Raw genomic sequence first — 14,575 nt, forward strand, 5'->3', positions numbered from 1 at the left:
CCCCCCCCCCCGCGATACAAAAGAATGAAAAGGCCCATTGTATTATGTTAAGCATCGTCTGTTACATAATATATCTATCTGTAGACGTAAATAACCGATAACATTTCTTTGTTACAACTTTGTTTTTTTTATCGTAATCATTTCGATAAAGTCAAAGGAATTTTTTTAACACTTCAAATTAATCCACGTGTTTGTAAAATGACGCGGGATGAAGCTACGCAATATTTTATTCGACTGTAGAATTCAAACTTGATATTAATCTTACTTCTTACTAATCTTATAAATGCGAACGTTCAGATGGATGGATGTTTGTAGGAAGGTATCTTAATAACGGCTAGATGGATTGCGATGAAATTTGGCATAGATGTAATAGTCTGGAAGGACACATACGCTTATTATTTTTTTAATACCACGCGGACTGAGTTGTCGACAGCTAGTGCATACATATCGTTGTCTTTGTTTTCTCTAACAGAATGAAAGAGATGGTAATATATAATACTCGTGTCTGTAGAAATTTACTTTTAGGATAGTTTATTTTTGAAACATAACATTATTATGAATGTAATTTTATATATATTTTGTCGTATTGAATTGTAACATTAAATTAAATAATTCGACTGCACATAAGGTTATCGGACATATTTGAAAAAATTAATTTAGTTGTATTACTTAAAATAAAAGCTAATATTTAGTTTATAGATAATAAAATATTATCATCGTAGATTCTTTACACTGGTTGCACTTTTTAAAACATTTTTTCTTTCGTTTTTTTTTTTTATGTTACACGCATAACGAAGTTAATAATTGACTGGGTTTGAACTTTAAATCGATAGATTACGTTTATTTAACGATTTGTAATTAATTAGAATTTTGCATTGGATTCGTGTTTTGGACAGTTTGTTCTAATATCTATATATGTATATAAGAAAGTCATGTTAGTTACACTATATATAACTCAAGAACGGCTTACCGATTTAGGTGAAAATTGGTGAGGAGGTAGCTTAGAGCCAGGAGACGGACATAAGATACTATTTGTTATTTTTTTATTTTTAGTTTTTTTTATATATCCACGCGGACGGAGTCGCGGGCGACAGCTAGTTTTGTTATAAAGATAAACGATATGTCATCAAAAGAACTGTAAAAAATCCGGACATTTTGATCCTCTTTTGTTTTAAAAACAAAAAGCATTTTGATAGTGTAATACGCGGGAAATTGATGCGAGATTGTTTACTTTTGAACGCAGTAACATCTCCATAGATGCATAATTTTTGAAGTGTCTGTTACCTAACATATTACGTTATTTTATACTCTGTAGGCCGAATTCAAATGATAAAATCTCTGATTATAAAACGTCAAAAGATACGGATAAATTACCTTTTGACGTTTCTATGCAGTATAATATTTTTTATTAGCTAACTATTTTGATAATGGCAAAGGTCGTTGACTTTTGAGCCACAATGTTTTTTTTTTCAGAAAAAATATATAACATTTATAAAAAGTGTTTATATTTAAAAAATGAGACTATTTTTATATTATATTTTTTTTATGTTATATTGCGTGCGTTTAAAAATTAGTTTCGCGAAATAAATTATTATTGTGATTATAAAACAATGACGTACATAATTAAATTTACATTATAGATGTTTAAGTTTTTTAAAATTAATTAGGTAATTTCTTTGCGTTTAATAATTACTAGAGTTAAATTCTAGTTAATCCAATTAGAAATTTATTTAGTAAATTTTTATCTTGTTTTTTTTTATGAAAGGTACATAATATGGTTCTTCCAACTCCTATTTGGTAATATTATATATTAATATAGTTAGTGGAACCAAACTGAAATGTCAATATTAACTGCGTCCCGTTTAACAGTTACGGTGCACTAAAATATTTTTATGACATAAACATATAAAATAAACAAACAGACATGCGACTGGCTTGCAATGAAAATATTTATAGAAACATGCAGTTAAAACTTACCAAAAAATTATACGATGCGACCGATTATTCTGACGAAGAACAGAAAGAAGCGCAGAACATTTTCCAAATAAGACTTTTTGAAAAAAAAACACAACACAAACACGATGGTAAATGTAACAAAAATTTAAGAAAAAAAAATCGCAAAAATGCACGTCAAAAATAATCGATTCGTTATTAAAAAAAATAAATGTCAAATAAAATAGTTCGTGGCGCGTCTTATATTTCGAACGTTCGAATTCGAAATTCAAATTTGAGCGGGTACGTTCATAAAGCGCGCGATGCGGTCGCGGACTGAACGCATTTCATTGAGGGCTCAACGCGCCGGCCGCGCCGTAGCCGTGCAAAGTACAAACGCAGCGCCAACATTGTTTGATGACGTTGGCGTATTGGAAGTTGGCTTTCAAATGCAGTAGCTAAACGGCTAATTGGAAAAAGCTACGGAAAGTAAATATTACATTCAATATAAGCATACTGACAAAAAATAAGTAATTATTACTTTGGAAATATTTAAGCGGGTTTTAAAATAAAAAATCCTTGCAGGGTTCAATATGTTAAGATAAATAGTTGTTTGAAAGTACTATTTAAAATATTGCTTGCTTGTTTGATTAATATAGTACTGTAGCAATGGAAACATTTAGAATTAAAGATTATATAGAGTTTTCATTTACACCTATTTTCTTCGTTTATATTGGTATATATTATTCCGTTTAACTTGATAAAGCTTTCAAAGATGTTTTACAATCGTGAAATTTAACTTCTTAATCTACTCGCTACGAGATGGCGCTGAATTTTCCAAACTTTGATTTACGCCATTAGATAATAGATGGCGTATGGAACGCATTTATAAAACTATTTTTTATTTTGATCCATTTTAAAATTACACATAAAAAGTAAACATTGCTTTAAAATGTTAAACTTAAGTCATAAAAAAGATCCTTGTTCATTTTACTCCGAAACGTTAACAATTTTGTAAAGAGGAAAGGAAAGGATTGTAAAGATTAGATAAAAAAAACATTTATGCTTTTCTCACGATCATTAAACAGATTCTTGGTACAAATACAAAATATAGATAATATAGGTATTAGGTAACAATACATGTATAGAATAGTAACTTATTTGTCAGGGAACACTTATCTAATACCATTGGAAAAAGAAAAAAACCCCATGAAAACAAAGGACAAAAGAAACAACACTCATATCGATTATTTCATTTATTACCGAAGTATTTTCATTTTACTCATTTGTGTTTATTAATCAATAATTATAAGAATGCAACAAACTTTAAAGCATTCAACTCTAGTTAGTTCGATGAAACAGTTAACTTTTTAAAAGCAAACTGTTAGTACAAAAACAAAGCAAGAAAACACTTTCTATCTCTTTCTATAGAAGTCAGTAACTGTACATTGTAAATAACACGACAAGGTCGCATAAATTAAAATCCTTCGGCAAAACATCTGCGGTGAAACGTGTTTTTAGTAATTATTCGCATAAAGTGGGTTTTCACTCCAATGATACTTGTATAATATTCGTTTTCACATTTTTATATTATTGTTTTCGAATATATTTCTAATTTAAAAAATGTTTTAAAACGCAGACAACAGATGGCTCTATTTCATCCGTCACAAACTGTCAGTCGCAATTTTTAAATTAAAGGTTGTTGTTTAAAGCCAGTTTTTAAATATTAATTTTAAAAAAAATGTCGTTGTATTCTATTTATATTTTTATTAATATTTTAGAATCTATCCATCAAATAAATTAATATAAAATATTTCCCAATAGAAATGGCAGAGATTAATTAATAATTTGATTAATGTATATATTTTTAAAACACGTTTGCCGCGCGAGTGCACGTGACGAGAAAAAACCGACGCCATTTTTAAAATTAGTTTACGCTTTTACACTAATCAAATGAGTGTTTTTATATTGAATTATAATATTAGTATTTTGTTGGTTAGAATTCTGTTTCGGAGAATTATTTTTAAATTATACGCTTTTTAGTTTAAAATTTTGTCAGATATTATAAACTACTAAAATCGGTGTCGGAACCGGACCAAATAATTGTGAATTAAATCGTTTTAAATTAGTTTTTAGGTTATAAATATGTTTAATCAAGCTGAGAAAAGACATTATAATAAACAAACAGTATAAAATCTTTTTAAATTGTAGTCAGACATGTTGATATACTTAAAAAGGTATGTAGATATGTTATTTGAAATCGTGATTACATTCCGATGCTCAATAAGGCTTCGAAGAAATCAAGTTGAGATCATGGCCGACCAGTTTTTATTATTAATCATCTCTCTTAAAGCATCTCTGGCTATCTTATTAATTAAATGCAGTCAGCAAGTTATAAAGATTCATTTACCGTAGGTTTCTGAGACCAAAATCCTCTTTTAAAACATAATGTTAATGACAGGCATGATATATTTTATACAGATATTTTGGTCTGCGAAAAAAATATTCTACATTTCAAATTATCAAATAAAAACTATTTCGTAATTATTTTGTCGTTTCTTGTTAAATTTCATTTTATAAAACAATAAGAAATTCCTAGACTTAGGCACACGGGCTAACCTACCTACAACTTTCGATATGGTTTCCAGAAACTAGATTATATAAGCTTTTCAGAACTTTGTTTTATAATATGCAAACATTATGGCGGCTTGATGATAAATGCGTGCAAAATGTGTGTAGAGAAAATCACGAACATGGCGAACATGCCGATCTTTTTACGTCTTATCGATACCTAATTTCACAGCTTGCAGCTGATATAACTAAAGCGAAGCGAACGTTACATAGACATTTGCAGTATGTTATGTTTTCTGCGGTGTATGCGAGCAATCGTAAAGTTTGGATGGCTTTATACTTATTACATGACCGGTTGATTACGTAAAGGGTAAGTTGTGGTAAGTTAGCGGTACCGCATTAGCTTTGTACAATGTCGCTAAGTAATTAAGTAAAATGCTTAATTAGTTATTAAATAAGTAATAAATATTAATCAAAGTATCTTCTTATATACTATGACTTCTATCAAAAGTAAATGTTATATGGATGGATGGATGTGATATTTTTTCTGTCCTCTTTAACTTTGAAGTAATAAAAAAATTCTTTTAGTATAGTTAGCTGCCGTCAGCGACTCCGACAACGCGGAATTAAAAAAAATCATAATAGCCTATGTTTTCTTCCAGACTATGTTCTACATGTGTGCCAAATTTCATCAAAATCCGTTCAGCCGTTCCGGAGATACCTTCAAACAAACATCCATCCATCCATCTAAACTTTTGCATTTATATTATAGTTAAGATTAAGATGAAGTTTAAGATTAAACCTAGGTAAAGGTTCTCAATTTGTCTGTATGTTAATTTTTATATAATATTAATCTGAGACGGTTAAAATTAGCTCTCATGTAGCGTTTTATTAACTACAAATGTATGAAAAAGTACAACAATGCACAATAGAAATCAATTTCCATGACTAACTACAAAATTAGCACAATGAGATTGTTATGACTGCAAAAAAGAGTTAAATCGAGAAAATAAAACCAAATAACTAAAACACGGTACTAAATCGTACTAATATTATAAACGCGAATGTTTTTTTTTTATATCACAAGCTGGCAAACGAGCGAGCGGCCACCTGAAATCGCTGAAATAGCGAAGTGACCGTTGCCCATAGACATTTTTTTTTATATCAAAAGGTGGCAAATGAGCAATCGGCCACCCGAAATCGCTGAAATAGCGAAGTGACCGTTGCCCATGGACATACGCAATTGCATATGCATTGCCTACCTTTAATCGACGAAGGAGAGGATGCACAGAAAGAAAATATTTTCCCTTCCCATGCATCCTCTCATCCGGAAAGTCCACTTCCACTTCCCATCCTTTCCTTCTAAGAAAAAGGGTGGGAAGGGAAAGAGGACTAAATTAGGCCTCCGGGACGCACACTCATCAGACGAAACGCGGAATTGCTTCCACTTCACGCCTGTCTTCTGTGTGGTCGTGGTATTTCACCGGGCGAGCCGGGCCGATTCGTGCAAAGATATTAAAGCGGGCTCTACCACTGTTAAAGACATACGCAATTGCATATGCGTCGCCTACCTTTAATCGACGGAGAAGAGGATGCACAGAAAGAAAATATTTTCCCCTTTCCATGCATCCTCTCATCCGGAAAGTCCTCTTCCACTTCCCATCCTTTCCTTATAAGAAATATGACGGGAAGGGAAAGAGGACTAATTTTGGCCTCCGGGACGCATGTTTGGATGGATGTTAGAAGGTATCTGCATAACAGCTGCATGGGTCTTACTGAAATTTGGCATAGATGTAAACATAGCCTGGAAGAATACATAGGCTACGAAAAAAAATTTATTTATTGCAGACGGAGTCGCGGGCGACAGCTAGATGATAAAGCTTTCAAAATGCTATTAACAATTCTTTAGATTAATAAAATGCTTTTAAACGTATCCTAAATATAATTTGATGTATGCAAAATATTCCTTTGTCTGGAACTCCTTTAACAAAGACCTTAAATGTTTCGCAATTTACTAAAACTAACTCCTAAACTATTCGACTACTTTATCCAGTATGAAACATCCACAAAGGAATTCCCTTTAAGTCAACTGAGGTATTTCCTACAAAGCCTTTTAGAATATAACCAAAACAATCAAACAATTAACTACCTTATACCATAGCAATAAAGTTTATTATTGCATTTGTACTAATACAAAACATAAATATATTTTGCTGATAAAACACACAAAATACGACTTTATCTAAAAGAAATAAGATGTATTACGATAGCAATGAACAACTTCCGTATATTTATATTAATTGCCAATTAAAATTGAACTTTAAAATCAAGGAGATATGTTCTATTTTCAAATAACAAGTATACTAGTACAATTATTTACAAATATAATAATTTTAATTTAAACCAAACTGAACTTTATCCTAACGCAATAAGGTGTCTAGAACAGCAAAATAATTTGTAAAGTATCTTAGAGTTATCCCAGCAAAAAATGTTCAATGAAGTATTGTACGTCCGTTAATGTATAAGCAGGTAAAAACTCCAAGAATTACTGAAATGTTAGCTTTTTTATCGTGACTTATGAGAACTTTTCGCCGCAAAAATTGGGTACTGTTTTGGTGTCCGAAAGTGTCTTGATCCCTCGTAATTTGTCTCTCTACTCTGTCCAGTTCTTTGGTATATATAAAAGAAACTCGTGTTAGTTATACTATTTATAACTAAAGAACGGCTTTACCGATATGGTTGAAAATTGGTGAGGAGGTAGCTTAGAGCCAGGAGACGGACTTAGGATACTATTAATTTTTATTTTTTTCGAATTAATGCCTTGAAGAGCTGCTTATTATTTAACTGATCTATATATTAACTAGTCTTTGATAAAATAGAGATAGCAATAAATTTAAAACTGGGATTTTTGTGTCAGAAACACAGAGTAAGAGAGTATATCAGCTAGATATGATACATTGTATAGTTATTTATATTATTTTTATTATAAAACTTAATGGCGCAATCTCTCATGACTGACAGACAAACCGGTCGCCGCAGCCTCATCCTTGCTGACAAAGAGTAACAACCTCACATATGTTGAAATGCTTCTTTGTTATATATCGATTCTGATCATAATTTTGGTTTGGGTTTTCTATCTTAACCCTGAACGCAATATTTAACATGTACGCAAAAAATTAGTTTGGATTTGATCTTTGATTCAAACAAACCTGTAATTATTTGTTATCGTCTCTATATTTAGAATAATTACTAATCAAATAAAAAAATTAATTACATTTAAAAAGATCTCCAAATTAGACTCTATTACGTTGCAATAAGATCCAAACAATGATTTAAATCTCCATTAACTATTTTCCGGTTATAACATTAACGATGTTTTCCCTACCTCTTTGAATCTTATATCTTTAAATGAGCAATTTGTATATATATAATTGGAATCTCAGAATCGACTCCAACGATTTTCATAAAATTTAGTATATAGAGGGTTTCGGGGGCGATATATCGATCTAGCTAGGAATCATTTTTACAAAATGTCATTTTATTCGTGTTTAATCGATAATCAACTTAAACATAAACTTGGAAGAAAAATAACAAAAAGGAGGAGTTTGAGTAGTCTCAACTGAAAAATATGACTCTTCCTGACATCTATTGGCGAATAATAATACTATCAATTAAAAAAAATACAAAGCAAAGCTCGGTCATCCAGGTACTAACTATTTATAACATTAAAAAGATAGATTTTTAAATCATTTATCAAGATAATACTAGTATTAAAAAATTACAAATGAAAAGAGCCATATCCAGTTACTAAAAATAATACCACTTACTGCCACATCCAGGGTTGAAGTGGACGATAGATCTATGGTAAAAACTCCATCTCCACTAGTCGCGGGAGCCACTTTCGTTTGCCTTTTAGGCATCTTGAAACACGTCACAACTCGATATGTACGCACCATTTTGCACTTAATTCACTAAGAACACTTTAGCGGGTAAAAAATGTTTGAAATTTGCGCGGAACACGTGCGCACGCGCAAGACATGCGCGTTGGAATGACAGGTTTAGGTCATTATAGAGAAACGTGGTTGGCTGAGTCAGTCAGGTAAGCCTTGAGCTTAAGCTTTTGCTATAGATTCAATATTTATCGGCAACCTTTTTTTTACAAACAGCTTAAGTTGGAAGATAATTGTTAAGCTATGAATGTGTTACTTTTAGGAATAATGGAAGATTCGATTTTGTTTCAATATGGAAATTAGAATATGATCCAGAAGAACTATTTTGTCGGGTATTAATTATCTTACTAATATTATTACTAAAATTAAGGAGCGTCGGTGGCTCAGGAGTCAAGCACTTGACTTGCAATCTGCAGGTCCTGGGTTCGAATCCCGCCATGTACCAATGTGTTTTTCCATTTCCGATTTACATATGTACATTTATCCGACGTTCTTACGGTAAAGGAAAACATCGTGATGCAACCTGCACATATCTGAGAAGAAATTCAAAATGTATGTGTGAAGTCAACCAACCCGCACTTGGCCAGCGTGGTTGACTATGGCCTAATCACGCTTAACTTAAGGTTAGCCTCCGAGCTCTTCGGTGGGGACGTATAGTGAGCTGATGATGATGATGATTATTAATGCGAATATTTGGATGTATTCATGGATCTCCCTGAAATATGGCATAGATGTAGAACATAAGCTACATTTTTTTTTAATTCCGCGCGGAATCACGGGCTAGCCGTATATACATGGTGTTCTTTATGACTCAAACTAAACCGCAATATATTATCCAATAATTAGTCTAAATTTTAATATTTATATAACTGTTAAAATTATAATGATACTAACAAACTTATTATTTAATATTTAATTTAACTAATTTATAACCACAAACGCCATCCATATCAGTTTTATTTCCGTGGTCAATTAAACACGTTTAAACTAATCACAATTTACAGTTAGTCATGCCATTGCGATGGGTTATTCCCTTACATTAATGCAATTATATTAATAATATTAGTATACTAACCTCTAGCGCCACATAGTAAGTTTACTAATATTATATTATACTATGTGGCGCCCTCTTTTCGGACGAATTGATAACTTCGTTGGTATGATATTTCTGGACCAGATGCGTACTGTGGGTCTCGCACGATTTGCGACAAGCACCTTTGTACTCATCTTCAATTATTTCAAAACTAACAGTTGCCCGAGACTCCGTCTGCATGGAATTAAAAAAAAAATATGTAGCCTATGTGTTCTTTCAGACTATGTTCTGTATGTATGCCAAATTTCATTGAGATCCGTACAGTCGTTCTGGAGATACATTCAAACAAACATCCATCTAAAGTTACGCATTTATAATATTAATAAGATTAGTAAGCAGGCGAGGTCGCGGACGAAAGCGCAAGCGTGCCCGTGGCCTCGCCATCATGCGTAGGAGGAACAGAGGGGTTTAGTGGGTATGCTTTCCATCCGGAAGAGAATCCCACATTACTATCGTGTCCCCCCCGGGGCGCGGAGTATGCATAAAGCATTCCCCTCTGAAAAAAAAGGTTAGTATGACATTTTTAGTGTTTTTTACGTCCGATAGAAGGCGCTTTACAATGATATTCGATGGCGCTTGTCACAAATATTCGTGCTAAGGTCACTGAATATAATTATCCTAAGACGTTTATCCATTATTTTTTTTATCACACTGCCAACATAATAGGATGTAAAGGAGTTTCTTATTTCTTAGAATTCTATAATGTCTGGAATGACATATTTTTTCCTGCATAAATTATTTAATCGTCTTTAAGGTTGGTGGTATATTTAAATGCTGAATCTCTGTCTGTTCGCGGAATATTCGAATAACTACATATGAGTCATTACAAAACTATTTAAGGCTATACTTTGCTATGATATCCATTTTAAGGATTTATTTCGGGATAAAATACATCCTGTATTGTATGTGAAAATATCGGAATCTTATTCGTCATTTACTAATATTCTTTGTAAAATTCCAACTAAGTAAAAGATTTGTTCATGAAAATAGTCGGTATATCCGTACCCTTAAATTTGCGCTTTAAAAGATTTTTGTTGCTGATTTTTTTTTTAATTCAAGATTAGGTTATTTATTTCGAAGTTCTAAATCTTAGATACTACAAGACTCATCTCGTAGCTTTCAGAATAGCCTCTCATTTCGATCCTTTAAAAAATAAAATTATGGACCCCAAAGATCATATCTGTTATTGTTATTTTTAACGACTGGGTTCCACGAGTTAAAAATAATTGGTTCGTTTCATCCGTTTTTTATAAGAAGTGATTTCATCTTATTGTCTCCAGCATCCTCGTCTAGATTATGTATTGTATTCATTTTAGTTCATTTGCATATAGATTACTAATTTAAGATATGGGGAATAAATTAAATTAAACCCCTGATTAATTTAATTTATGACAATTAGTAATCCCTCCAATATTTTTGTCTTATCTTGACTAAGAAATTGCAATAAAATATTCATAAAAAATAACATACTGTAGTATCATTTATTACAGTCAAAATATAATTATAGTCAATCACTAGTAAAATACCCATTCATTCATTAAAAATAAATTGTATGAGTAAACAATTAAAAATAAATCAAAAAATATTATAACTTTCGATCCTGCTGTAGAGTTTGACTTTCATCATGATGACGGCAAGCAGCCAGTCCGCTGGCAGCAGTACATGTCTGATGTCGTGGTCGATGTGGTGACCCTCTACTCTAAACGTCATCTGAAAATAAATATATCCCCTTTTGTGTAATACTCCTTGCCTCTTTATCTGTCCCCTTCTTTGACCATACTTGGCTCACATCATTGCCCCTTATTTGCCCCTTTATCTGCTCTCTTCTTTGTCCATTATTGTTCACTTCATTGCCTGTCCTTTTTCTAGCATTTTTCTATATTAAATTAGCCTTACATGGTCTCTCTTTATTGTCATTATTGCCTATTTTACAATGAGTAAACTAGGGTTTGACCCCGACCCCATCTTTTGTTAAATTGGGATGTGGCTATAAGACGGTACGAGCTTCTTCCTTCTATGCTCTATTTTATTGTTTCCTTTGCTCCTGTCTCTTTCATAAATGCAATCAAAATTTGCTTTAATTCTATAATATCGTATTCTGCATTGTTTTTTTTGTTGCGTAACTTACCTTTGGAACTCCTCGTTTCTCCGGTGGCTCTATAAGTTTATCTTGAACTCGGAAAAACGCTGAAGCTGTAGCTTGTGGTATTGGGTAAGATACTGTCGGTTGACTGAAGATGGCCTGGAAATAAGATCACTTTGATGAGGGACTTTTTTCTACTTTAATAAATCACCTTTATAAATAAGACTTTTTTATTACTTTTTAGAAGACTTAAAAGAGAAGGAAGTTATTAATTCGTCTGTATGTTTTTATGTGTGTTACCGCGTAACTCCGCCCCTGGTGCTCCGATTTTGATATTTTTTTGATCGAAAGGTTTTGCTTGCAGGCGTGTCCCATTTTTTTAGTAATTTTTAAACTGACTAGAAGTTTTTCATTTAACATTTCAACCGCTATCACTTTTAACTTAATAAATATAATAATTTTTAGTTTTTTTTCTTTAGCTTTTACCTCGAAATAGAAATACTGTAAACATTCGTCTTTAGAGCTGCCTTTATATTTAAGTGAATATTTAAAAAGATTTGTCAGTTTCCATGTTTTCTCAATGGTGTCGGCGATAAGGTCCCGGCTGGTTATAGCTAAAGGGGGCTCCAGTCGTGACAGGTTCACTTTAGCGGGTGCTGCGTAAACGTCACGACTATCTGTGAAGAAAAGTATGATCTTAGTAAACCTAAATGTCTCTTGGTAGCTATTTATTGCCAAAAATGAAACTAAAGCTACATATTGAGATATAACCTATCTATTTTAACAATATTTCTACATTGGTCTAATCCATAAAGGGTGAGCCAAACAAGAAATTGAAATGAATCCTTAATCCTTTCCTAAAGGACAGTCTTACTGGTTCATTGGTTGTAAACACACCAAGACTGAGGAAGAGAGTGAAAGAGAGAGCATAATTGTGGAGAGTTCAACTTTGAGAGGGATGTTTAATCTTTTACGCTACATTACTGCATCGTGTCCTAATAGGCCAAAATATTTATTACTAATAATATAAATTAAAAAAAGCTTAGATGAATGGGATTTGGTAGAAGGTATCTCCAGAACGGCTATATTTTGCTGAAATTTGGCACATATGTAGACCAACATAGGCTGGAAGAACATATAGGCTACTAATTAATTCCGTGCAGACGGAATTAGGTGCCACAGCTAAATTTTAATACTAAATCAATATTAACTAGCGAGTTGCTTCAAAGTCTGCCGGTCACCCAACATTTCTTTGGCTCGGTTTATCACCGAAACAACAGTGTTAATCGCTTGCTCCTCATAAGAATAAACTTCAGGTATATTCATATTTCACTCTTAGATCCCTTAAATAATACCAAAGAACATCGAATTATGCAGTTATATTGTAAGTGTGGCATTTTTGAAAGTCATATGTAATGTCAAATGTCATTTTTTTCATAATAATTGAAAGCTATGTGATCAAAAAAGGTTTTATTTAAAAAAAAGTCGACGTGGACTGGCTATAAGACGTACTATATTGTGCGTTTTTGATTTTCGCCATCTTGGCGCTGATGTTCGTAGTTTGTAGCAGTGCTTTGGATTTAAACTAATAATATATATAGAATTAGCTGTCACGTAAAATCAACAGGCGCGTTTTAATAGGAACGAAGCAAAAGCTCTCATTTCCAAGCAATCGCTTATCTTACTAATATTATAAATGCAAATGTTTGGATGCATGTTTATTTGAAAGTATCTCCAGAACGGTTAAATGGATCTTGCTGATACTTGGCATAGATGTATAATACTATCTGGAATAACACATAGACTATTTATTAAGATATTTTTAAATTCCGCATGGACGGAGTCGCGGGCGACAGCGTATATGTAAATATTATGTATTTTATAAAAAAAGTATGTCTTTATAGGAATTTAACCTCAACTTAATAATTTTTTCACAATACTTAGTTTTCTTTCGACTTACAAAATTAATAAAATATTTCGTGTTACAAGTAATTAAGTCAAAAGAAATGTTAAAGCAAAAATATAATTCGATGTAATTATGTAATTTGAAATGCGATAAACAAAATTATATTTTACGGCTTCGTGACTGAATTGGATTAAGAAATGTTCAACGAAGTACGTTACATGTTGGTACTTAAAACAGCACAGATTATCAAAAGAAACGTTAAAGTTTTATAATTATAAAACTAGTTGTATTAGCTAATTTTTTCATAATATAAAAGAAAAATCTAAATAATCTACAGTCTAAAGAAGCGAAATAATTTTTAATTAGGTACTTATATCAAGAAAAGCAGTACTTTATTATTTTTTTTTATAATATATGGTGGCAGACGAGCGAGCGGCCACCTGAAATCGCTGAAATAGCGAAGTGACCGTTGCCCACAGACATACGCAATTGCATATGCGTTGCCTACCTTTAATCGACGGAGGAGAGGATGCACAGAAAGAAAATATTTTCTCTTCCCATGCATCCTCTCATCCGGAAAGTCCACTTCCACTTCCCATCCTTTCCTTATAAGAAAAAGGATGGGAAGGGAAAGAGGACTATATTAGGCCTCCGGGACGCACACTCATCAAACGAAACACGGAATTGCTTCCACTTCACGCCTGTTTCTGTGTGGTCGTGGTATTTCACCGGGCGAGCCGGGCCAATTCGTGCGAAGATGTTAAAGCGGGCTCTAAAAAAAGAAAGAGCTTCGCAATACGTCTGTATGGTCCTTTTTTATTTTTGTTACTTCGTAACTTGGCTCCTGATTATGCGATTTCCAATTGTTTTATTCGTTCGCATGTTATTTGTTGCCATTTTTAAATTAAAAAGTATCCTTATTGGCTTGACCTGTGGTTCGGAGTACCCGTTCACTTTACAGAACTGCGGTGACAACAAGTTCCCTTAATGATCGCCGACCTTCGAAAAAAGATGGCATAATAAGAAGATAAAGTAATCAG

The 14,575-nt window shown here is 32.5% G+C and overlaps 2 protein-coding genes across 3 annotated transcripts in view; both read right to left on the reverse strand.

Annotated features, from left to right (window-relative positions):
- Nucleotides 1-8,538, reverse strand: part of LOC106114396 (lipid phosphate phosphohydrolase 3) — a 57,909-nt gene extending 49,371 nt beyond the window's left edge. The window contains exon 1 of one of the 2 annotated variants that reach the window (XM_013307586.1): nt 8,331-8,538. In XM_013307586.1, the coding sequence (XP_013163040.1) occupies nt 8,331-8,459 (129 nt within the window). In that variant the 5' untranslated portion in view covers nt 8,460-8,538. Of the gene's footprint in view, nt 1-1,977; nt 2,407-8,330 lie in introns of those variants that run through there. The other variant, XM_013307587.1, reaches the window with a different exon arrangement.
- Nucleotides 8,539-11,040: 2,502 nt separating this feature from the next.
- On the reverse strand, nt 11,041-13,028 carry LOC106114158 (uncharacterized). Its single transcript, XM_013307256.1, has 4 exons — nt 12,841-13,028; nt 12,116-12,306; nt 11,675-11,788; nt 11,041-11,256 (listed from the first exon to the last, which is right to left on the reverse strand). The coding sequence occupies exons 1-4, from the start codon at nt 12,953-12,955 to the stop codon at nt 11,122-11,124; spliced, it is 555 nt and encodes a 184-aa protein (XP_013162710.1). The 5' UTR covers nt 12,956-13,028; the 3' UTR covers nt 11,041-11,121.
- Between the last annotated feature and the right edge of the window lie 1,547 nt (nt 13,029-14,575).

This window comes from Papilio xuthus, unplaced genomic scaffold, assembly GCF_000836235.2.
Source record: "Papilio xuthus unplaced genomic scaffold, Pxut_1.1 DF828142.1, whole genome shotgun sequence".
In the NCBI taxonomy this organism is placed as follows: domain Eukaryota; kingdom Metazoa; phylum Arthropoda; class Insecta; order Lepidoptera; family Papilionidae; genus Papilio; species Papilio xuthus.